Source organism: Sphaeramia orbicularis, chromosome 24, assembly GCF_902148855.1.
Source record: "Sphaeramia orbicularis chromosome 24, fSphaOr1.1, whole genome shotgun sequence".
Classification (NCBI taxonomy): domain Eukaryota; kingdom Metazoa; phylum Chordata; class Actinopteri; order Kurtiformes; family Apogonidae; genus Sphaeramia; species Sphaeramia orbicularis.
This window is the reverse complement of record NC_043979.1, coordinates 9,045,830-9,072,324: the sequence shown is the minus strand read 5'-3', so window position 1 is coordinate 9,072,324 and position 26,495 is coordinate 9,045,830. Positions and strand designations below refer to the sequence as shown.

General features: G+C 36.7%; 1 protein-coding gene across 1 annotated transcript in view; it reads left to right on the top strand.

Annotated features, from left to right (window-relative positions):
- Positions 1 to 26,495, top strand: part of adgrf7 (adhesion G protein-coupled receptor F7) — a 40,096-nt gene that overhangs the window by 844 nt on the left and 12,757 nt on the right. The window contains exons 2-15 of the mRNA XM_030128940.1: positions 8,451 to 8,533; positions 8,686 to 8,737; positions 8,905 to 9,045; positions 10,532 to 10,708; positions 13,309 to 13,374; positions 13,574 to 13,729; positions 13,820 to 13,981; positions 14,584 to 14,607; positions 14,702 to 14,875; positions 14,972 to 15,060; positions 15,193 to 15,251; positions 16,437 to 16,558; positions 16,694 to 16,912; positions 25,542 to 25,757. Coding sequence (XP_029984800.1) covers positions 8,451 to 8,533; positions 8,686 to 8,737; positions 8,905 to 9,045; positions 10,532 to 10,708; positions 13,309 to 13,374; positions 13,574 to 13,729; positions 13,820 to 13,981; positions 14,584 to 14,607; positions 14,702 to 14,875; positions 14,972 to 15,060; positions 15,193 to 15,251; positions 16,437 to 16,558; positions 16,694 to 16,912; positions 25,542 to 25,757 — 1,740 coding nt within the window. The remainder of the gene's footprint in view (positions 1 to 8,450; positions 8,534 to 8,685; positions 8,738 to 8,904; positions 9,046 to 10,531; positions 10,709 to 13,308; positions 13,375 to 13,573; positions 13,730 to 13,819; positions 13,982 to 14,583; positions 14,608 to 14,701; positions 14,876 to 14,971; positions 15,061 to 15,192; positions 15,252 to 16,436; positions 16,559 to 16,693; positions 16,913 to 25,541; positions 25,758 to 26,495) is intronic.

The following is a 26,495-nucleotide window of genomic DNA, read 5'->3' as shown; positions in this document are numbered from 1 at the left end:
TTTAGTCTATATTCGACAACTTGGCTTTTACTTGACCCTGTTTGCATGAGTCTGGGCTTCTTTCAATGATCAGATTTTTTTTTTTTCTTAATAAAAAATAAATTGTTTATATTTAAGAATTTTTATTCTAAATACATATAACATTATTATATATGATATTCATATTCAGCTTTTTCCAGTAGTGCAGGGTTTTTTTTATGTTATTTTATCATCATGTATTTGAGTCAAATAGTCTATGGTAAATCCTTTTATTTCTGTTTAATCATCAAATCGATTTTACATCTATTGTTTTTTCCCAGTAATGTTACTGTTAATGTAATCTCAGTCAGGTTTCTAGAAGAGTACCTAAAGGTTTTATTTGTTCTATGATCATGTAAAGAAGTTAACTCAATGACAATTGATGAACTCTCACTAGACAACATGAATATTCAGAGAAGGGATACACATTTAGTTTTTATAATTAATTTTGCTTTCATTAGTGTTTTACAGTGTGTATTTAGATCATTTAATAGTCAAATGATTCAGGGGATAATGAAACAACAACTTCATTAGTGGCAATATATATAACCCCTTAAACCGTCTGATAAGATGAAAATGATTTGGTAAAGTGTATAATTACTTTGAATCAATAAGAAAACAAAACAAAATCTAAAAAACATTGGTTCAAAGATATGTTTTCAAGATTTATATTAGAAAAGTTCTTGGCTAACTGCAATGGACTCCAACTTAAAGTTCTTTGAATCACAGCGGCGATGAGTTAAAAGGCCCCTTACATAGTCCTGTGTTTGTTCTTTTCAAAACCTCTTTGATGAGTGCCAACCATATCTCTGATTCTATTTTCTATATTTAGCTCTTAACTAAAATAATAGCCATGGCTCAGGAAGTAGAGCAGGTTGGCCTATAACCTAAGGGTTGGCAGTTCAAATCCCGCTCTTTCCTAGTCAGTCCGTTGTGTTCTTGGCCAAGACACTTCACCCTCCTTGCCTCCAGTGCCACTCACACTGGTGTATGAATGCGTATGAATGTTTGGTGGTGGTCAGAGGGGCTATAGGCGCAAATTGGCAGCCACGCTACTGTCAGCCTGCCCCAGGGCAGCTGTGGCTACAGGTGCAGTTTACCACCATCAAAGGGCGATTGTGAGTATATAAAGCGTTTTGAGTGCCCAGAAAAGCGCTATAGAAATCTAATCCATTATTATGACTAATTAATATCTATTAGTAAGTAGTAATAGTTATTTCAGTAATAGTTATTACATAATAGGTTCCAGTATATAACAATTAATAATACAAATTCACAACTTAGAAAAGTGACCTGTGGGGTCCCACAAGGTTCAGTTCTGGGACCTAAATTGTTCATACTCTGTTTAAATGATATTTGAATGTCATCTAATGGGGTAAAATGTATAATATCTGCAGATGATACAACGTGTTTTATTCAGGAACAAATATGAAACAAATATTAGAAACTGTTGAAAAGGAAGTTAAAAAATGTAGTAATGTAAATAAGTTTTCCCTTAATGAAGTTAAAACAAAATCTATGGTTTTTGGCAGTGTTAGGGCAAGTTGTGATGTAAAGCTGAAAATCAGTGGAGTTGAAACTGAACCTCGGGTGTACAAAATAACATTTTTAGGAGTGATTATTGACCATAAACTCATTTGGAAATCACAAATAGAATATATCAAACACAAAATGCCCAAGTCTGTTGTGATTCTTTCTAAAACTAGAGATTTGTTAAGGTTCAAGGTTCACTTTATTGTTGCAGTGTGTACATGAAACTAAATCAGTCATGTAGTGTGTACATGAAACGATATCAGTACTCAGGTCCAGCAATGTACATGGTAAAAGTCCTATAAAATGAATCCTATAGTAAATACTATAATGCATAAATACTACAGTGCAAGATTAAAAATGAACAGCATGTTAAACCAGGACAAAAACAGCAGTGTTTTCAGTAGCAGCATGATCAACAGTAGTGCATCAGTGTTCCATGGAGTTGACCAGTCTGACAGCCTCTGGGAAGGAGTTGCATTTAAGCCTAGTGGTTCTGGCCTAAATGCTCCGCAGCATCTTCCCTGAGTTATGAATAAGCAGAAGTTAACAACAAAAGTGACACCAGGAAGTGACTAAGGCGGAGGGGTTTTTCTCAGCATCAGTAATTAAATGCGTCAAGATTTTTTCAATATTTCTGAGGTGAAGGAAGGCATACTAAACCAGATTTGCGGTGTGTGTGAAAACACAGATGTCCGCTAAAGGAAAAAAAAAATCCTAAAACTGCCTAAAGCTACCATAACTATGGAGCCAAAGGAGTTGCAACATTTATGTCCATGTGAAAAATTTAGGGAGTTCCTTTTACTGTATAATTACAGGAAAATTACAGTATTTTTGTTACTCTTAGTTAAAACTTATGTATGTCTAACGAGGAAGTGGGTCATCTCCATCTCCACCATGTTGAGAGTTTTTTTTTCCATTTTGTAGGTGTCATACAGCATTAAGGTTCTGTCACCTACTGTGTTTGAGGGTGAACAAGAGCTAATAGATGTTTATTGCAGCTGCCACTATGTGAACGTGAAGGGTTATTCAGTTGATTGCAATCTACAGCGTCACTGCTAGATGTCATTAAATATCACACACTGAACTAAGTCCAAAGAGACATCTTTTATGCTTTTGCAAATCAGTTACTGCAGTTAGGACCAAAAATGTGTTTTGAGAGGTCACAGTGACTTGGACCTTTGACCAAAATTATTATCAATTATGAAAATCAAGAGTCAAGAGATTGACAAGGTTTTAATGTCATATTCACAGGATAAAACATAGTAGTTACGCTGTACAATAAAATTCGTGTTTGCTATCCCTCCTTACCAGTGGCGATTTCTCATAGACTGCAAGGGAAGCCCGGCTTCCCCTAAAATTATGAAAATTAAATGGTTAAATATGTACGGTTGTGTTGACATTTCATTGACTACAAATGTGTTAGAATACGTTCATCTCAAGGACGAGTTCATTCAGAATCAGCTTTATCACAAATCAACGGACTCAATGTTGTTCACGTCTCATACGTTCCCGTTGCGCTGTTTTCTCATACGATCTCTGCTCAGTGCATTTGCCCGTAGACACCCGGCGTCAGTGGACTTTAATGGGACTGAGTGGAACAGTTTTTTTTCATTGCCTCAAAACTGGACGGTAATTGGATAAATGCCACGATGTCGTCCCGCCCCCAGACACCGGGCGTCTCTGGGGGTGAATCTCCATTCTGTGGGTGGAGCTCGGCCGGGCTGGACACCAGGATTACACGTGCTGATTGGAGGATCGGTCGAAAGGCTGAATCCCGTTTGATTGACAGCTATTTTGAGATATACTCCTTCACAGAGTTCAGTTTAATACCGTCATGCATTATGCTTGTGAAATCAGAGAGAAACCACTACGAAATTACTTGTTCATTTCTTGCACTGTAAATAAAACACACTCATTGTACTTCCTTGTTTCAATTTAACATAATTCCAATGTTTTCTTGTTTACTTGGTACAATACGACCATTTTCTTAAAAAGGAATGGAGGGCCGAATTTATGTTTAAATAACTTGACTTTTTTTTTTTTTTATGTAAGCCGACAATGAGCTTCCCCTCTCTGAAAGATGAGCAGCCACCACTGCTCCTTACACAGCAGAATGAAAAAATTGAATGAAAATAAGTATATGTAGAATTAAAAAAACTATGGGTCAGATCTATACCAAAGGTTTGTGTGTATAAAAATGTGTGCAAACTCATTGCACATGCAAAACAATGTACAAACTAATTTACTAAGGGTTGGAGAAAATGTAAAAATTTTAATGTAACACACTCAAAGTGATTTATCATAGAAACTGCATCCATATTTAACACGTCTCAAGGGGAGGTGCAAACTGTTTGTATGCATAATTCCGCATACATGGCTGTGGTTATTGTCACGAGGAGACATCAAAACAATAAAATAAGATGCAGACAACACATTTTTCACCCTTGTGTGAACATTTTTGGAATGACGGAAGAAAAAATTAGGTCTTTCCCAGTGACAGTCACTGGGAACGAAGACTATAACCAGGGAGGTATTATTATTATTATTATTATTATTATTATTATTATTATTATATGCACTGTTTACCATGAATTTGGAATAATGTTGTTTTCAGACACATTCCTCTTTTTATTTCTATTTATACACATCGGCAATGACTTTTGATCAGGTGCACTGATTACCCAGTTACACTTTATCTACCATGGATAAATCGCATTGTCATAGTCATTTCATAACTAGAGGGGATTGACCCTTTTAAGCAGTGGCCCCAATGACTATGGAATACTGGTACTTAGCGCTTTAGACTTGCTTGAGTCTTGTAAAAAGCAACTGAAGACCTTCTTGTTTAGACAGGCTTTTAGTTAGGGGTGGGATTCATGACCATTTGCTTTTATGTTTTTATGCCTATGGGTCTAGCTGTATGTTTTCATTCCTGTGTCTGTGTATATAGCTGTATGTTTTTATGTCTGTTTATGTAGCTGTTTTTTGTTTTTTGTTTTTTTTTTTTTTTGGGGGGGGGGGGGGGGTTGCCTACGTACTTTACTTCTGTTTAATTACTTTGTGAATTCTTTCTATGATAAATGCTCCAACTTTATGGGCAACAGTCAAAGTCAGCTTTATTTGTCAGTTGTTGCTATATGTACAGCACGTATAGAAAACTGAAATTACAAAATCTCTAAGGCCCACAGTGCAACAAGGAACATAGTAGAAAATATAAAAACAGATTATACTTATAAACATGCAATATAACTATAAACATTCAATGTGATGAAGCGTCAGGGGTAGGAGAGAAAATAATAAACAATAAAATGGCATCAGTAAAGTGTCAGATGAATTTTAAAGTTTAAAGTGGCAAGATGCACAATGTACTAGTCACATGCTAAGTCACATTGTTCAGTACCATATGTATACAGGCTGAATGTGCCCTGAGGATGCCCTGTGTATGTATTATTTATTGCGCATGTATATTCTATTTAATTGCAGGTATGAGCAAAAAACAAAGGCCAAGTTAACATGTGTGTCAATGTAGATAAACTATTCTTCAAGGCAACCCTTAAACTTAGCATTCAGAAGAATTGACACTCTACAGTGAACAATTCTGCCTAATTTTGCCTCATTTGTCAAACTTTCCCTGAGATAAAACTATGCAACATCACTGGGATCAGTGGCCAGACACACCCTTTTATAGAATGCTTGTGAATGCATGTAAACAATGAATTATTAAAAGGGTCACACCCAAAGGCATAACTCTCTTTGAACCATTTGGCAACTGACAAACAACATCAGTAATGCTGAAGTTTAATACTGATATTAAAATGTAATGACAAGAGCTGGTTACAGAACTATGAAGTATGAATCATTATGTCACTTGATATCAATGTTCTACACCTGTGGGGTAAATTCCATCAGCATCACTATGAGAGACATTTACGTACAGTTTTTATACACTTTTATGTATGTTATATTAACATACATGTTATGTTAACATAACTTACAGATGACTTCAAGTTGTTGAAAAATGTAATAATGATAATGGATTATATAGCACTTTTGTATGAATGCATACTCAAAGCGCATACAGTGGATCCATTATTCATTCACACTCTGGTGGTGGTAAACTACATTTGTAGCCACAGCTGCCCTGGGGCAGACTGACGGAAGCGTGGCTGCTAATCTGTACCTACGGCCCCTTCGTCCACCACTGTGAGTAGCAGCACTGGGGGCAAGAGGAGGTGAAGTGTTTTGCCCAAGGACACAACGGCATGGGATTCGAACCGCCAACCCTTTGGTTATTGGACGACCCATTCTAAAATCTGAGCCATGGCCACCCCTGTTAGAAAAACGTGTTAAAACAGAGTTGATTCACAAATAAAACCCACATAGTTTGACAAATGAGAGTGGTTATAAGTAATTTTTACATTCAGTTAATGCTAAATTAAAATAAATAAATAAATAAATAAATACAAACTTTTTTTTAGATTTTTAAAAAATAACCTTTGAATTTACTCTTAGCTTTCATGAACATCTACATGATCAGTAAATTAAATATACCTGAAAATACCTGATGTTCACTGAAATATGCAAAATGAAGAGGATAATTTTATAATAAACACTGATAAATCATTGAGGAAAGGTTAAAGGTAGAGAAAAAAATTTTTGGGAACTGCTACAAAAGTAGCACTGGGTCCAGGGTTAAGAATTGGTTTCAAAGTCAGAGTATCAGTATCAGTAGCTGGTATCAAAAATCCTGAATAATACCTAGCTCTAGACATGGACACTTCTTTTAGCCATACCTCAATTAACAGAACTTAAGTTATCACATTTTTTTTGTTTTCTAGGTAGACTACATTAATCTCAGTCAGTCTTAGGTGTCTGAGTATATTTTGGCTGTTTTGAGTACTTTTGATTTTGCCTTTACGTTTCTCATTATAAAACTGTTTACCTTGCCTTGTTTGTTTGTTTGTTTGTTTTTTCAGCATAACCTCACCAGTGTGACTTAACAGTTATTGTTTTCATTATACATACTGTATTAACACACTGAACCTAAAATCATACAAAAATATAAAAATAGGACCAATGGCCCTGTAGCTTACCGGCCAAATTAAAAGCTTTGGGAAATGTATCCAGATGCCATTTATTATCACCCAGTTATGTGTATTTATTATATTACAGAAATAGCCCATGTTTTGGTCATATTCCAATCATATCTGTAAAACATTCAAATTCCAACTTGATATCATTGATACTTACTGATTGATTGGATCAATCCACTTCCTATCTGTTATAATGGGAAAATTTTTCAAAGTGGCACCAAATCCAGAATCAGATCCGGATCGAAATAATTTCAATACCTTGTGTTGACATCATCATAAAGAAGCTGCCCTGATGGGGAGATGACCAAAACATAATGGCCACATGCTGATCAGGATCTTCTTCTGGATCTGGGAACTTACGGAAAATTTAACATGGCCTCTTATGGGGAAAACGTTTCAATCATCTTCTTCTCCGAATACAATTCCGATTGACTTCAAACTTGGTATACAGCTTCTTTATGATGATGTCGACACAAGGTATTGAAATTATTTCGATCTGGATCTGATTATAGATTTGCTGCCACTTTGAAAAATTTTCCCATGACAACAGATAGGAAGTGGATTGATCCAAAAAAATCAATAAATATCAATGATATCAAGTTGGAATTTGAATTTTTTACAGACCTCATTGGAATATGACCAAAACATGGGCTATTTCTGTAATATAACAAATATACATAACTGGGTGATAATAAATGGCATCTGGATACATTTCCCAAAGCTTTTAATTTGGTCGGTAAGCTACAGGGCCATTGGTCCTATTTTTATAACTTAGAGTAAATATATAAATTGAAAACTTTAAAAAAAAAAAAAAAAGTTTCAAATTCAGCAAATAAATGTTTTGTTACAACTACTTACATGAAAATACAGGCAATGGCCAAAGTGTTTTTTAGGAAAACTACATGCAACTAACTTCAAAAAACAAGCATCACAAGATGCCACATATCTGTTTGGTTGATCTAGTGAACTTTTCCACCAAACATGGCAACATGTTTTGTTTTTTTTGTTTTTTTTTATAAGCAAGCACTTCCTTTAGAAGCCTGTTTTTACTGTCTCTTCCTGGACTGAGCACACACCAAACATGCTGACAGTATTGTGGAAAATTCTGTTTTGTTTTTTTGTGTACCATAGGTCCAGTTTACTTGTTTACTTGGCCTTTCAACACCATTGACTTCACAGTATTACTTTGACATCTGCACTTTCCATACAAGTTTTAAGGAGGACTCAGTGAGGCTCCATCTGCTGATATGTCATCTTAAATCAGTTATGTGATTTGGATGTGAGGGCGCATCAACTAAGAGTTAATAATAACCCCTTGACCCTTTACTGACAAAATATTCACATGAAAAAAACAGATATGTGTGTTAACTTGGTTAAGTTCCTTTGCAGGACACAACACACAGATCAAGGAAGTACAGTGGCAGCTTTAATGTGATAAATATTTTACTCAGAAACACTTCAGAGTCTTAGATGTCATTCTGTTTCCTAGTTATACTTCATCACGTTAACACGGATACAGATAAATCAGGAAACTGGCCCACAACATAAATAGTTCAAGAACTGACATGCTGACTAATGAAGAAATTATCCAGACACTGACTGCTAACATTGCAATCGTATGACATTAACAATCATTTGCACCAGGAATCAGGAAGGTAGAGCACTTTTTGGTGATGGCAGAAGGAACCTGCTGAAACAGTTTGCAGTCCAATTGAACTGAGGAGAACTACCAAGGAGAGTTTGCAGTAAAATGCAAGGCAGTCATTAATGAATAATTGAATACTTACAGGCTTTTTTTCTCTTCAGTGAAAATGGCATTACTCAGAGCATTAGGATACATGTGTGTTCTTCTGGTTATATACTACAGTCTGAAGAATCAATTCTCTGAGGTAAGCATAACATGTCTGTTTGTTGTAGGAATAATTACTGTGTGGTGTTTTGGCTCTGAATAAAGATCATTAGATATGACTGAGTATGTTGATGGATTTAAGTTAATGCTTCAGAACCATGAGGTTAAACTTGTCAGATGGATTCTTTTCAGCAACTGATGGATACGGACGTTTCCCACGGCCATGCCCTACTTAAAAGACAGGGTGAGCAACATTTTTTTTTTTTTTTTTTTTAAAGATACCTGACTGTTTGATTGCTTCAGTGATAAATGATATCTGTACATTTCACATACAGTAGCTCAGTGTTCATTTGTGCAAAGTATAGACCTATTGATAACTGAAAGTGTCGTGCTGTGGTCATATCTTCACAGCTGAGTCAGATTCATCTGGATACACTGTTCAAGTTCTTGCACACATCGCTGACCTTGAACGGCTCAGATCATCTTTACGTGCACTGAATCTGCCCATAGTTATCAACGGCACTAGACTGACCAGCATTAGTGCCACAACAGGTATGACATCCTTTCCACTTAGTACCCAGTTGTTTAGTTACCCTTTTCATGGATGAATTGGGAGAAGTTTAGTCAAGATTTTTTTTCCCTGAGTGTTTTTCTTCCTCTTTAGTCATGAAAAAACAATGCAATAGATTCTTTTTTTATGAACCTATTTTTAATGGAGTTACATAAATGTCCACTCAGCTGGACACCATTTCTTCAACTTTTGAGGCAAAGAATTATTTATTTAACAAACCAATATCAGAAAATAATCTACTGTGTGAAAAACATGAAATAAAAACATTTTTAATGCTGCTAATTTGATGTTTTTTCACATTTTAACATATTTGAATATTATTTGTTTCTCACTTTATGGAGATAATATGTGAAAAGAAAAGGAAAACTGTTTGATTAAAAAATGCTGTTAATTACAATTGATTTCCATTAAAACATGTTACTGCAGATCAAGTATATCAAGAAGAGCAAAGTTACAGTAATACAATAAAACAGCAATGATATTAGCAATGATATTAATCCTTAGATGTTGCTTGATGCTAGCACTTTTTTTTTTTTTCTATCTTCAGGGTTGTCCTACTATAGAAGGATTTGCAAGGTATTCCTGGGATGTTCCACATTTCAGACCTTCTGTCAGCCATCTTGGTTATGTGTTAAAAAAATATATATTTAAAAAATGCACTGGCTGACAGATGGCTGTGCGCACAAAAATTAGGGCCTAAATAGTGTTAGTTTGTGTCCTTGGAAGTATCAGCAGTGCAATATAGGCCAAAAAATTGCAGGTCTGATTTAGAAAAAGAGACCTAAAACAAAAACTGCTGGACCAAAATAATCGTTGAACATCCTAAATTTAAAATCTTAAATTTTATTTATGTGTATTCTGAGAATTTATTCAGCAAAAAACCTGTAAAAATTCAGAAATTATTTTATATTATAGTTATTTTTGTTTGCTATTCCACAATGTTATGACACTCAAAACACACACTAAAGCAAAAGAACAGCCAGCTGAAAGTAGAAGCAGTCCTGAAAAAAAGAAACACAAGCACATACTTGCAGCAACTTTAATGACACTTTTATGACACTACAGCTAGATTAATAAAATAATCCCAAGTGACCTGTTTCATTGAAATATTTTTCTCAGGGGTTATTGCTGCTTTGCACAGAATAATATGGTACTTATTTAAGTATCTCGAGGTAGAGCTGAATCTGTTCTTTTTTGGAAATCAAAATATGGTCACTTTTATGGACACCAAAGTTTTCTTCATATTTTATGTATTTGATTTTGTAAAAACCCTTTTATGAATGTGTCACTAATTAAGGATTATTATCAGAATTTAAGTGTTGTGTTATATATATATATAAAATTTCCCAGGCTCTTTACCAGATTAACCTTCAGCTCCTGTCTTCTCTTCATCCTGCCACAGTATAACCATTAAATACATTTCAATTTTCAGAAATCAGTTTGACATTTGCATTTGTTTCATGTCAGTGTGTTCAAGGACAAATATGACTGGGTACCAGTGCAGATGTGAGGAGAGCTTTGCTTGGTCGTTCAACAGCTGCAATACAGCTGGAGCCTGTGATGCCATCACTGCTAACACATGTGGATGCATTAATGCTCTTCCAGCAGATGGCCAGTACTGCCAGCTGAATACTAGTCAAACAGGTAGGCCTGACTTTGAAGCTCATACAACTGCTCACTTAATTCACAATGTATCTCCAAGTTCCTTTAAGTTGAACTAAAAATAAAAATACAAACACTGAAATAGGCCAGCCTCCATCTTTACTTTTTTACACTGCAGATTTTAACCATAGTGTACTGTGCTCATGAACCTCTTTGAGAAGCACACTGACATTGGCATCCAGTGTGGTTTCATCCATACTTATCACAATGATGGATTTACCTATCAGTGCCCTCGGCATGTAAAATGTTGAAAATGATATGCACTCTTGCCGAACTTCGAAACCTGATCTCCCATATCGTAGACCACAAATTTACTTATTGAGCTGTCCGTCCATATGTACCACAGACCACAGATTTATGTGCCCCAAGTATCTCCTATCTCTTGTATTGGAGGTGGGTCTACTGCACACGCTCCATTTATAACGAGAGTCTATAGGGTAAAGGGAGTTAAATCTGTCTATCCAAGCAGCATTTGGGTCTGCATGCCGGAAAAACAAATGGGCAGCTACAGACAGTATGTCATGTATTATTATTATACAGTTGGAAATATTTAACTGCATGGACTGAATATTAAATATCTTTGAGTTGCTGTGGAACACAGCCAGTGATTGAGTGAATCATACAAAGTTGTCAAATATAGGCCTTTACCTCTACTGTATGCTGTTGTTTCTAATTTACAATTATTTGGAACGCAATGGAATTCAATGCCATAACTGAGGCCAACTCTCTGTTTTAGTTCCAAAAATGGTCACTTTAGTGAGGTTAAATTGTATTCATTTTATTAGTGTATAATAATAAAAAATAAATAAATAAACAATACAATTTTATGTGATCTGAAGCATTTATATTGTTAATTTTGCTTTGCTTCATCTCTTTGAAGCCTCCACCAGAATTCCAACCCTGAACCCCACCATTCTCCTGCAGCCCCCTCTTCCAATTCTTTCTGGATCTGTGACTGTTATCATACTATTCATTCATTCATATTATCCCATGAACTAGCTGTATGCTTTTTTCTTTTTTTCTGAGGCATCAGTTAATCCTCTATAAGATTTGAAATTCTTCACATTTAAAATGCAGTATCTCAGGATTGTATAAATAAAATGTCTTGAAAAATATATGTACCCATTATATGAACCCAAATGACCTTTCCAGGCTACTAAATAAAAATGCATGCTTTATTGTAGTCTTCATGTCATGTATATCATGAAATGGAAGTTTTCATTATATGACATGTATGATGCCAAATAATCATTTCCAGTGACAAAAATTCTGTCATCTCTGATAGCCTATTTTCACAGAGGAGTATAGAGTTGATTAATGTCCAGATGAGTATTTTACAGATTGTGATGTTATTGTCATCTTCACAGTGTTTTCCCATTGATAATTGTGTGGAAATTTTGTGACAAAGCCTGAAATGATGATCATTTCACCACCAACATCTATCAAGTCCTGGTGAACATTTACGCTGGAGGGAAAAAAAAAAAAAAAAAAAAAAAAAAAAAAAAAAAAAAAAAAAAAAAATATATATATATATATATATATATATATATATACAGAGGTTGGACAAAATAATGGAAACACCTTCTATGATGCCACAATGTTAGGTGTTTCCATTATTTTGTCCAACCCCTGTGTGTATATATATATATATATATATATATATATATATATATATATATATATATATATATATATATATATATATATACATATATATATATATATAAATCCAGTCTTCATGCCATTTTCACTATTGGCCAGTAGGTGGCGCCTAATACTCATCAATGCTGTGTGTTCCTCTTATGTGTTGCACTTCCTCAAATACAACCAAACCGGCAACCAAAAACTTCTCTTGATCTAAAATGTTCAATAACTAATTCTATCAATACATCAAAATAACTTAACTTTTTTAGTAGTACCAGATATGATTTTCAGAGGCTCCATAGTGAATGTGGAAACACCATCATCTTCTGCAACACTGATTCTCCAGTAAAACCCATGTAATTTGACCAGTGGAACTGGTTGTAGATACTTGGTTTTACATTCATTTAATGACATATTTTGCTGAATACTTTTTCTTCCATTTTCTCTGTTCTGATATAATAACCTGTGAAGTTACTCTGGGTTTTTATGAACACAATCTACACAATCTGTAAATAAAATATGTTTACTATAAACTGCAGAGGATAAAATAACATATGGTGACAAACATTATGTCACTTGGAAAAGGTTAGGTGTAGAGAGAAATTCTTTTGGAAGTCACTGCAAAAACAGATATAGGTTTTAGGGAAATGTCTAGAAAAATGCAGGTGTGCTGGTTTTTCAAAGTTCCAGATTAGAAAATAAAAAATAATGAATTTAAATAAACTCAAAAGGGAAAACTGGAATTATTGAAACAAGGAACTAATTGTCCCAAACATTAAAACTGTCATATTTTCTCATCTCCAAGGAACTGCTTGAAAGGAAGGAAGTAGCTGAACATAAAAAAAAAAATGTCTACTATAGGACCATTATAGACTCATGAAATTCTAAAATAGCATTACAATTCTAAAAAATAATGATTTATTTTATTGTTTTTACAGTAACAACACCAACATCAAGCCCAACATCAAGCCCAGCTACATCGCCATCAACCACAACCCCACAGGGTATGATACTTGAAATAAAATGAAATGAAATGTAACAATGGAAATAATGTAACAGCATTGATATTCAACTTATGGTATAACCTCATGGTCATAGCAAAAGATTTCATGTCAAGTGAAAAATGGAGAGTAAAGATGCAAAAGTCTAGAAAATGATGAGTCCTATGTGATAGATTTTTAATTTTTTTCCCCTCCTCCACAGTCTTGGTGAAGTATAATCTAGCTTTTGACGTTCGTGTCCCAGTCTCATCTGTGCCATCAGATTTCATAGCTAGGTTCAGAAATGTTCTTGGAACAATACCCATACCCACGACGGTGACATCATCTATAAATTTGACAGGTTTAAAATTCACTACAGGTATGAGCTTCTGCTTATTTATGCTCACTTAACAAATGGCTAAGTGTATAATTCCTTTACAATGGACTGTTTTATTCATCTTTTTTAAAGCGTGTACTCCAGTCTCTGGATCGCAGCAGTGTCAGTGTGAAAACCAGTTTCGCTGGCCGTGTGACATATGCAACCGTTATGCATGTAATAATGTCTCAAGACAAACCTGCAGCTGTATAAACGGTCTACCCTCTGATGGACGCTTCTGTGAACCTACCACAAGTAAGCATATCTAATTTAACCCTATTCCAACAAAACTGATGTTGTAATGACAATGTCTAGGGGTTTTCTTGCATTTTCTGAAGGCTTAGGTTGCCTGTAGGTTTCATATTCCCAGCGTTTTTGAGGCAAATACATTTTTGCAAGGAATGCTGTGCCATCTCACCCAAAATTCAAAAGTTTTCAACTACTTTTCCATGTATTTTGTTGACGTGAATTCCCTCTGTATTTATTCCTTTTTTGATTATCTAATGAAAACTATGAGCTCTGTGAGGTATAATCAGGATAATCACATTTTCATGATTTCATGGTGTAAAAAAGGACCAAGCTATTCATCAACTATTCATAACTAAGACGTTTTTTTGAGTAGAGCTTGAAGATTTTGTAAGTTTTAAAATTTTTTCAACAATATCTGTCATGAATTCACAGGGCTTTGGTGATTTATAAAATATAACATTATTGTGGACCGTTATTAATATATCTTACAATAAAAGTGGGTAAACTAAGGCAGACACAAAATAAATGAAATCCCTGAAGTACATAATTAAATACGTTCCTTTTTTTTTTTTTCATATGGCAACATATTTTCTTATGTGTCTCCACAGGTGTCAACACCACATGTATACATGGTATGTTTGAGAAGAGCATAGCTTTGTAATAGCACACTTACGAATAATAAAAAAAAGCATGTACTCTAGTAATGTGGTTTCTTCCCATCTCCAGAGACAACTACACCAGTGATGACAACAACTACGTCAATGACAACAACTACACCAATAATGACAACACCTACACCAATGACAACAACTACACCAATGACAACAACTACAACTACACCAATGACAACAACTACACCAGAGATGACAACAACTGGTGGACCAACAGAACCACCGCAACGTATTATATCTTGCTTTTTTGTATATCATAAAAGTGTTTTTTCTTTCTTTTTTTATTTTTGTAACACTGTGAAATTAATTTTCTTTATTTTTATAGAAAAACAGTTTTCAGTGGTCATGGACATCACTTACCAGGAAACATACAATAGCCCAGACAGTCAGATTTACACAGACACGCATGATTCCGTAAGTCTTAATGTGTCGTCTGTCTATGTCATTTAATCATATCATAATGTCAATGTAAATAAATTGTTGGACATTTGCTCTAGGTTTGATTTGTACCTTAGTTAACCAACTGTCTTTGCATGCCCAAAACAGATTTTAAGTAACTGTGAAACAATCCCCATTAAATGCAAGGTGACAGACCTGAGGTTTAGGTAAGTCCATTTTTATTAAAGTTACTATACTCTTTTGAAATCAGCTTTTGACACTTGTCTTTTTTTCTTCTATTTGGCCGTTATTTTTCAGTTGCTCTGCACTGTACTGTTATCACCTAGCACTTTTATAATTTGCTGATTCTGGGAATTTCACCAATTACACCAGTTTTCAAAACTGACATGAAGGGTTTATTTCATTTTCTTTTTAAATCAAGGATAACTCTACCCAATTCTACCTAAAAGTGTGAGTACTCAAACACTATAAAGAAGGAGATGGAGCTGCCACATCACCCATCATCATGTTGGCTCTTTGAAGCTTGAGGTTACCATATTCTATGCATAATTCTACAAATGAATGTTGCCTGTTAGTGTTGTTAGGGTTACATTTTAACTACAACAGGAGCTGTCTGGAAGAAAATTGCCTCATTCAGCAAATAGAAGCTACAAAGGTCCAGCTCAGGAGGGGAGTGAGCACTAAACTACACCAGTCAATCAAAGCCCAACGGCACAACAGAGAGAAAAACCTTCTATTAGTATTAATGGAGCAACTATTTACAGTCAGAATACCCAAACAATTATTAGAGGATTCAAATAAACTAACCTGAATGACTTTTGGAGGAAAAAAAATTACTGAATGTGTATTTTTTGAGAGAAATTCAGTGCAGAATAGTGGGATCCAGCATCTAGTGGTATTATTACACTTTGAGATACCTCAGCACTGCCTTCTCATTGGAGTCCAGGTCCCAGCCCTAAGTCATGATTGCCAGGCAAAATATAAAATATCCAGTCCACAAAGCAACAAAGCAATTACACCTTGTGTCTTTACAACCAAAAATATGGAAATGACTGATTTGTTTTGACTTGCATGTTTCATGCAAAAGTCTGGTAGGATGAAAAAAAAAAAAAAAAAAAAGTCAAGTAAATGAGGTAAATAGTTGAGCACTGAAAGTTACAGTAATTGCAAAATCATTGTGGGACAGAAAAATAAATTGTGAGTCTGTTTGATTTATTGTAATAATTAAAATAATGGGTTTGAGCAGCTTGAAACCTTCAAACCATCAAAGTACTACAACTTTAATGGTTTGAAGGTTTCAAGAATCAGAAAAAAAGTTCTTCTCTTTCAACTATTTTCAAATTTAATGGATAATGTTTGGATTGTCATTGGGATTTGATTCTGTGTTTCAGGAGTGGAAGCACAATTGCAGACAGTACTGTCAGTGCCACTTCCCTTACGGACATAACATTAGAAAAAATAAAAACAGGAGTCATTAATCAGCTGGGAGAAAAATACCCTATGATAATTGACAGTAAGACAATTTCATATATTTTACATTTTTTAACAAAATTTGCTGGGAATTTTGACATTCTGGTACATTAGCATTGTTTATGATGTTAGGATAATGTGATTGCTGTATATAAGGCACATTTGTTTATTTGTCCAGGTGAAACACCCTTAACCTTTCCTCGAACTGACGTGTTTTTCGGGGAGAGCGTGTCTGTAACCTGTGGTCCTCCACCAAGCAGTCTTAACTTTAGTGCCAACTGGGTTGCGGAGTGGAAGGTTGACGGCATTTTAATCCCCGCCGATGATAATCACATGTTTTCAAAACTGGCTGACAAGGCAGTACTTACTGTGAACAGGTTTTTTCGCACCGACAGTGGTAAGAAATAAACTGGATACATGGATTTCACAGTTTTCTGTCAAGTAATATTTTGTCCACATTAACAAGTAGTATGTCTTTAGTATATTATTATTTACCAGTGCAGATGCACATTTTGTTTGAATTCAATGGTTTTACACACCAGGACTAAATTGAAAAAAAAAAAAAGGTCCTTACCAGGTTCTAAAATTTTTATATCAAACTTCAAGGATAAAATAACATACAAAAGATTCCACTAAAAAAATTCTACAAAAATAGAGACTAAATTTGTGAAAAACTATTTACACCCTATGATTCAATGGTCTCGGAAACCTTGGAATACAGCGTAAAATTAACCAAGCACCAATGGCGGGTAAAAAATTAGTTTGGCGTGTAAAGCAAATACACACACCTGCCAGTGGCCATTGGAAAATTTTAAATGCATGTGAGAATGACCGGCTTCCACAATCCGCCTCAGAGACCCTCCCCTGAATAGGCGGCCAGTCCCTCCACACTGCGTGCAGGTTCGATTTTGAGGCTGGAGGTTTTCCCCACCCCTCCTCCGTGACCCTTCTGTGCCAGAACCTGCACGAGTGAGCTGGAGACACCCATCACCCCTAGGGGCCAGCGAGACAGACCCGTCCACGCCTCTGTGTGGCGGTACCCGTGTCAGGTATTCGCGGTCCTGCTCTGAAATATCTATTTTGTTCACTATCACTCGATAACGCAAACAAAAAAGGTCAAATAGACCCTTTTTCTGTTTGCACACAATGATGACGTAGAACGTATGCATGCACATTTTGGCAACGAAAATATGGCGGAGATAAACAGCTTGTCAAGCTATGCAAGGGGATTATCGACTAAAGATCGCAAATGTTACCTGAACAAGTTGACTTTGACAAATGGTGTCCATCTGCCAGATCTGTGTTCTATTAATGAATGGGTTGAAGACGTTTCCAAGTGGCCAAATATACAGTGGCCAGATAAACACTACTGGTCAAAATTTTTTGGACGGCCCGATTTTTTCAGAATTTCATTGAAAATGATGCAGTTTGATGTCTCAGTGTACTCTGAAATTAAAGCAAAGAACAAATAAACAACTGAAGTTAAAAAAGAAATCATGGAATCAATTTAGAAATCAAAAGGTATTCTAAACTTGACTCATCAAAGTACTCACCTTTGACAGATATAACAGTTGAACACACTCATGGCATTCTTTCTGCAATGGAATTTAAATATTCTTTAGAAAGTTCTTCCCAACTCTGTTGCAGAAGTTCCCATAAATGTGTAGCACTTGTAGGTTGCTTTGCTTTCACTCCTCTGTCCAGTTCACCCCAAACCAGATCGATGGGGTTTAAGTCTGGAGACTGTGCTGGCCACTCCATGTTTTTAAGTGAACCATCTTGTTCTTTTTTCTTAAGGTAGTTCTGACATAGCTTGGACTTATGTTTTGGGTCATTATCTTGCTGTAGGATGAACCCCTGACCATCTAGGCCAGGGGTCAGCAACCCTGGTCCTAGAGAGCCACTATCCTGCATGTTTTAGATCTATCCCTCTTCCAACACACCTGATTCAAATGATAAGCCTATCATTAAGCTCTGCAGGAGTAATGACCATCAGAATAGAAGAATAATAGAATAGAATAAACTTTATTGTCATTGTACTCCATGTTACAATGAAATTGTGCAGCCCCCCCCCCCCCCCCCCAGTGCAATTCAGCATAAACAAGATAAAAACACAATAGTATATAAATAAGACTTAAAAAAAATATAGTGATAATAAAAATCTTAAAATAAATATTTAGACAAAACAGTTAAAAACTTAAAGGCTTTAAAAGTTTAAAAAAAGTAGTACCCCAAGTTTACTTATTTAAAAGCCTTATAGCCCAGGGATAAAAAGTGTCTCTGAGCCGGTTTGTTCGGCTCCCCAGAGCCTGATACCTCCTCCCTGAGGGTAGGGGGTTGAAGAGGCACCGGCCAGGGTGGGATGTGTCCAGCAAGATGTTCCTTGCCCTCTTCAACCCCCTAGAGTTTGCAATGTCCTCCAGGGAGGGCAGGGGGCAGCCAATGATGTTTTGTCCTGCCTTTATGACCCCCTGCAAGGCTTTTTTGTCCTTGGCCGTGCAGCCAGCATACCACACCGTGACACAGTATGTGAGCACACTTTCCACAGTGGAGCGGTAAAAAGTCTGTAGCAGATTCACATCCAGGTGGCATTTTTTTAGTAGTCTTAAAAAGTACAGTCTCTGCTGCGCTTTGCCGACTACTGCAGCTGTATTCGTGTGCCACCTGAGGTCATCTGCTACATGTACACCCAGGTATTGGAAAGAGGAGATCCTTTCCACACAGACACCATCTATCTGCAGTGGGGTGGGGTCTGCTCTGTTCCTCCTCCAGTCCATCACCATCTCCTTAGTTTTGCTTGTGTTCAGATGCAGGTTGTTCACTGAACTCCAAGCTACAAGTCTCTGGACCTCCTCCCTGTACGCTGTCTCGTCGCCCCTGGAGATGAGACCCACCACAACGGTGTCATCAGCGAATTTAACCAGGATGTTGGAGTCATACAAGGGGGCACAGTCATACGTGTACAATGTGTACAGGAATGGACTCAGTACACAGCCCTGAGGGGAGCCCGTGCAGAGTGTACGGGTGGAGGACATATGGGGCCCCACCCTCACTGTCTGTGGTCGCTCTGTCAGGAAGCTGCTAATCCACTTACAGATGAGGGGTGGGAAGTCCAGGTCAGTCAGCTTCTTGAAGAGTATGTTTGGCAAAATGGTGTTAAATGCCGAACTATAATCAACAAAAAGCATCCTCACATAGCTGCCCAGTTTCTCCCCATGACTCGCAGCAGCGTGGAGAACAGTGGAGACTACATCAGCTGTTGACCTATTTTTCCTGTATGCGAACTGATGCTGGTCAAAGTTCTGAGGGAGACAGGACTTAAGATGGTGCAGAACTAGCCTCTCAAAACACTTCATAACCACAGACGTGAGTGCCACCGGTCTGTAGTCATTCAGGCTGTCTATGGTGCTTTTCTTGGGGACAGGTATGATGGTGGCTGTTTTCAGGCAGGATGGGACGGTGGCCTCTTTTAGGGAGATGTTAAAAATCCTCGTTAGGACCCCTGACAGCTGGTCTGCGCAGGCCTTCAGTACTTTCCCAAGTAGCCCGTCCGGTCCTGTGGCTTTGTGTGGGTTTACAGCTTTCAGGGCCCCTGAAAGCTTTCAGGTGTGCTGGAAGAGAGAAACATCTAAAACATGCAGGATAGTGGCTCTCTAGGACCAGGGTTGCTGACCCCTAATCTAGGCGCATCCCAGAGGGTACTGCATGGCATAGCTGCAGAATGCTGTGGTAGCCATTTTGGTTCAGGGTGCCTTTCACTCTATGCAAGTCACCAACCCTGGATCCAGCAAAACAGCCCCAGACCATCACACTTCCTCCTCCATGACAGCTGATGTCACACACTGAGGAACCATCCTTTCACCTACTCGACGGCGTACATAAGTCCTGCGGGATGAACTGAAGATTTCAAATTTTGAATCATCAATCCATAACACCTTCTTCCAGTCTTCAGTAGTCCACTGGCGGTGTTTCATGGCCCAGCAAGCCTCTTTTTCTTATTCTGAAGTCTCAGCAATGGCTTTCTTGCTGCAACTCCACCCATCAAACCTGCAACTCCAAGTCTTCTCTTCACAGTTGAAACTGAGACTTGCTTACTATGAACACTATTGAGCTGTGCTTGAAGCTGTTGTCCTGTGAGTCACCTATCACGCAAGCTGTTGATTCTCAGAAACTTGTCTTCTGATTCTGTTGTGGCTTTGAGTCTGCCAGACCTCTTCCTGTCAGCATTTCCCCCAGTTTCTGAGTGCCTTTTGATGGTGAAGGAAACTGGACATACTGCCACCTTGACTTTCTTGCAATTTCTCTGTAGGAAAGACTTACATTTTAAAGTGTTATGATGTTCTATCTCTCTTCTATCGTTAATTGCCTTTTCCTCTTTTCCATTTTTATAGTCACATACTACTTTCTGCAGTACAATACTGTTCAAATACTGCTCACAATGGTATGGTACCAAAGTGTGTTCCAACGCTACTTTTATGCAGACAGAGGGGTTTGGAAGTAATTCAGAAACATTGGGACACCTGTAGGAATTGGTAGCACCAAATTTCGAGGCTTGATCAGCCTCCATTACTGCAGAACTGCTTTAAGTTGTTCGCTGAAAAAGGACTTTTTGTATAATTCTGAAATGTACATTATTTTTCAGTTTCGTTTAACCTTACTTTTTTTTTTTTTTTGTCTTTTTTTAACCTCTGGCAGTTCACTGGTTACCTTTGTACCATTTCAAGCTGTTCATTGGACTTGAACTGCTTGAATTTCAATACAAAACTGGAAAAATTGGGGTGTTCTAAAACTTTTGACCAGTAGTGTATATACATATTTAGTTGAGAAACCAAGCGTGTACACCAGAGAGAAACTGCGGGTGTATAAGTCCCTGGATGCTTATGAATACGTTGTCTGTGGTCATGTACAGAACATCAAATACTATGACACTGACTTGAAGTTTTGTGTTTTGAAATCAGATGTTCAGATGTTTGTTTTAGCCTAGCAAGCTACCAGCCAAATCTAATGCCAGCTTATCAAACTTTAGCTGCATTTGATTAAACTTCTACATCATACAGACAATCCCTAATGTAAACAAGGCTTTCCCGTAAAATGAAAGGGTAGCTATATAACCTTACCTGATATAAAGTGGGCGCTGCAGATGTGAGCATTTTTGATTATGTCCTCATTCCAGTCCACACGTTTAATCGCCTGCAGCCACAGACGCTGCCGGTTGCTTTGAAATGGTCGTGATCCTGTTGGAATCCTATAAAACTTTAATCCTCCGGTGGAATAGCGATTCGTACAACTGTATACACAACAACCAGACATGCTGGTACTGGGAACAGTTTGTAAAAGTTTGCTAACCAGTTGCTACCTCGTCTTTGTCAGTCAGAACCGCTGGAGAACAGCACCACTTCTGTTGCCAAGATGCGCACACAACATTATGTGACGTAGGCTGAAAAAGGGTCTATAGGGCATGTAATTAAAAAAATTTTAACTTGTAAAATTTTTTTGGCCGGTCAATTTTTGGAGGTCACAAGCCAATTGCAGATGAGCTAAAAAGTTTATTTTACACCCTGCCTCGGAAAGTGTGGTAGTGTAGTGGTTAGCACTTGTGCCTCTTAGCAAAAAGAATCCAGGTTTGGATCTCAGTCGAATTGGAGCCTTTATGTGTTGAGTTTGCCGGAGAAAACCCCTGCGGTGTTCTCCTGCCATTAAAAATGGTGATGAAGAGCTGGAGTTGATCCCCTAGCACTTTCAATGGCCTCTCACTGGTCCTAATGTGTGTGCTGGATGCTAATGCTAATGGTAGGCCCTGTGTGTGTGTGTGTGTGTGTGTGTGTGTGTGTGTGTGTGCGTGTGTGTGTGTGTGTGTGTGTGTGCGTGCGTGTGTGTGAGTGTGTGTGTTAGGACAAGTAAAACACAGAGGCTGAATTTTCCTATGGGGACAATAAAGTGAGTTAACCTTTGATAGGACGTAGGAATACATCTAGCACCAATTTTATGACTTTGTCAGTCTCTCACATCATTATGGAGGAATTTTGACCCAAACTTCTTACAACATTGATTCAGTTTGTTAAGGTTTACTTACGCTTAGATCTTGCATTGCATTGCATTTCAATCAGATTGATTTCAGGACATTGACTGACTCTTGCAACAGTTTTATTTTTTATTTTCAGTCATTCTTTTGCGGATTTACTGGTGTACTTTTAAATGGCTAAATTTCAGACAAGCTTTAACAGTCAGACAGATGACCTCATACTCTGTTATATAGAGGTTGGCTAAGTGACAACAGGTGTGCAGGTAAAGAGTGCAAAACAACCTTGACTCATTACAGCTGGTGTGAGGTGTTTGTGCTGATATGCTGTTTTTGGTTTACACCAAATGCAGTGTTGGGAATTTTGGCCAAACGTCCCCATTTTGGTCTTGTAGTCAAAGGTCAATGTCCCTCAAGTCTTATGATTTGTTCAGCTGCAAACCTATGCTGTACTGGCATGTTCTTTGTAGAGCGAAGAGGCCTTCCACTGGAAACCATTCCTAAAAGGCCATACCTGTATAGTCGTTTTCAAATTGAGCTTGTATGTATGTTAAATGTCAAAACATTTAACAGCCTGTAGAGGCTGAGATGTAGCTCCTGTTTTGTTTGTTTGTTTGTTTGTTTTGCAGTTTTTAATTAATTTTTATTAAATAAATAATTCCACTGTGGATTTTGTTGTATGCTATTTTACACTTGAAGTTAGATTTAAATTATTTTAGAACTGGGTAAGGACCAGATAATTTTACATTAGGTCCTAGTATGTAAAATAACAGATGTTAAAGATTGTCTACTGTGTTTCTGATGACTGTACTGAGAATGCAAATTCAACATTGCATCTATACTCTAGCCTGACCCACTAATGATAATAACTTTTCTGCAGTTTTGTAAATGTAAAATCATACTCTGAAAATGCAGATAGGTGAGACCAAGTTAAAGCAAAAGCATTACAAAATACTGCAGTATATTTAAGTCTCCCATCTTATTGTTTTGGGTACGGAGTAGGGAGTTAACATGTAATTTTTTTTCCTGTTTTACATATGAAAGTAAAAGACCAATGGAACTTGTCATCCATGGCAACAGATCTCATATTAACCCTTACACTTCAAATTATTTTTATTTTGAATTGTACAAAATAAAAGACTTTGCCTCATATTCCCAGCTACTTATGGGCGAAGGCCCATAAGTAGTTGGGATAGGCTCCAAGCAACCCCCATGACCCTAGTGAGGATAAAGCGGGTTCAGATAATGAATGAATGAATGAATGAATGAATGAAAAGACTTTTATTTTGCACAATTCAAACTAGCGTTGTTCACTGAAGGATGAAAACTGACCCAGGACACTGGTGTCAATCAAGGGAGAATTACATGGTCAATAAACACATATGACCAGATTTTCAAAATGTCCTCATATTTTGGTTTTATGTTAATTTCTGAGTCTACTTTTTTCTTATACACCCTGTATATTTCACCATATATTGTCAGTGCATACAGTTTAATGACTCATTCATGACATAAATAATATCAAAAATTCTACGTCCAAATAAACGTATCAGTTAGTACTGACAAATTTTGGTTAATTTCTTTACATTTAAGAATCCAGACAATCATTGGTGGTTTTCTTATGGTCATAACATGACAAACTTGACCAAACATAACATTTCAGAAACCTCAGTCAAAACAATGTGTAAGTATAAGTAATCCAAAGTAAAACAACTGATTATTGAGCCATTTGATAGAAAATTAAGTAAATACATGACAATTCTAACAACAAAGGAAAAGTTGCAGTAAATAGAATTTTTGATTCATTTGTTTGAATGATCATTTATTTCAAGCATGTCAATGTGGAGAAGAAAAAAACAAAAAGAATATAATGAATGTACAATATTTACAAATGAAAATAAATACATATACATTCAGACATACAGAAATACATATACTCAACATATAAAAAAGAGGAGGGAACAAGTACAATTTACTTACTCCCACTTCCACTCTATAGTCATATATTCTTTAGTATTAATCTATTCAGCTGCTTTCAGTCAAAAAGTTTAGCATATATAGCATATTATAAAATTGTTGTAGTCAATGTATCAATAATATTACCAAGGTATTAACTTATGTCAGTTTTAATAATGATCCAACATGTACTATCATCTATATTACATATGTTATTATTAGTGTCATCATTATTACCATCATTATTATACATATTTAATAATATGGTTTTTATTAATTGTAAATTACTTATATAGTGCTTTTCCACACTTTTAGGGTGCCCAAAGCGCTGTACAAAGCCTCATATTCATGGACACACTCATACACCAATGGGCGACTGCTGCCATGCAAGGCGCAAGCCACCCCCTACTAGGAGCAATTTAGGGTTCAGTGTCTTGCCCAAAGACACTTCGATATGCCGACCCTTCGGTCATTGGCCAACCCACTCTACCGACTGAACCACAGCTGCCCCATATTAGTCACTGTTATAATCATCACCACATCACAACAGCAAAATTATATTAATAATAATGGTATTTTATAGTTTTTCATGATCTTGAGGTAAACGCTATAGTTATCAATCTGTTTTCATCATCCATCCCTCTTCACTCACACAATTTTTTCCTAACAGTAAAACATATGGATGTAATGCAGAAAAAACAAATACAAAACTGCAACAATCTTTATAGACTGACACCCATCTTTGGTAATATTTAAATCAAGCAATAGCATTTCCTGACCATAACCAAGGTACTTTTGTCTATCCATTATCCATCCTCCCTATCGCTTTGCCATTGAAATAATGAAGCCAAAATGCTTCCAGATTCCTCAATGACAAATCACTTTGAGATCAAATGTATCAGTGGTTTGCATGGACTGTAGATAAAGTGGTGACATTTTTTGTGACGTAGGTTAGCCTAACTTAAAGATGACATTTCATTGGTCCACAAGAGTTTAGCACCACTAATTTCATGTCAAGGTGTCCTTAACTGACAATCGATTGTCATTTCAGGAGTTTATGAATGTAGGATGAAAGACACACTGGTCACAAAAGCAATTTTCCGTCAAAAGTCCAATGGAGAGCTCACTTTTAGAGAAACACCAGTGATTATGGTGAAACCAGAGAGACAGAAGCTGGAGTGTGTGGAAGGAGAGTCGCACACTGTGACCCTGACATGTTCTGTTCAGAGTCCACACACAATTCAATTTCAAGGCATAAATCCCCCAGGTAACCTTTGGCAAATGTTTGATGTATGTCAAACAGCGTGAAATTATATTGCGAAAAAAGTATTTACTCCCTTTATGATTTCTTAGAGTTTTGCATATTTGTCATACTTAAATCTGTCAGATCATCAAATTAATTATAATATAGACAAAGGTGACCAGACTAAATAAAAACTGCTGTTGTTTATGATAATTTCATTTATTGAGGGAAATAGATAACTAAACCTACCGTCACCCTGTGTGAAAAAGTAATTGCCGCCTAAATCTAATAACTGATTGTGTCACCCTTGGCAGCAACAACTGCAATCAAGCATTTACACTAACTGGCATTGAGTCTTATACATTGCTACTGAGGAATTTGGGCTGAATCTTCCTCACAGAATTGTTTTAATTCAACCACGTTGGAAATTTTTGAGCATGAAGTCAAACATGTCCATCAGATTTAATTTGGGAATTTGACCACTCCTAATTTTTTTTTTTTTTTTAATTCAAGGACTTGCTGGGATGTTTCAGGTAATTGTCCTGCTGCATTGCTAAGTGTACTTCAGCTTGAGGTCACAAATTGATGGCCAGATATTCTCCTTCAGGATTTTCTGGTAGAGAGTAGAATTGATGATTCTATCAATTACAGCGAGTCATCTAGTTCCTGAAGCAGCAAAGCAGCCCCAGACCAGCACATACCACCCTCATGTTGGACTGTTAATGTGATGTTCTTTTTATGAAATGCTGTGTTAGTTTTATG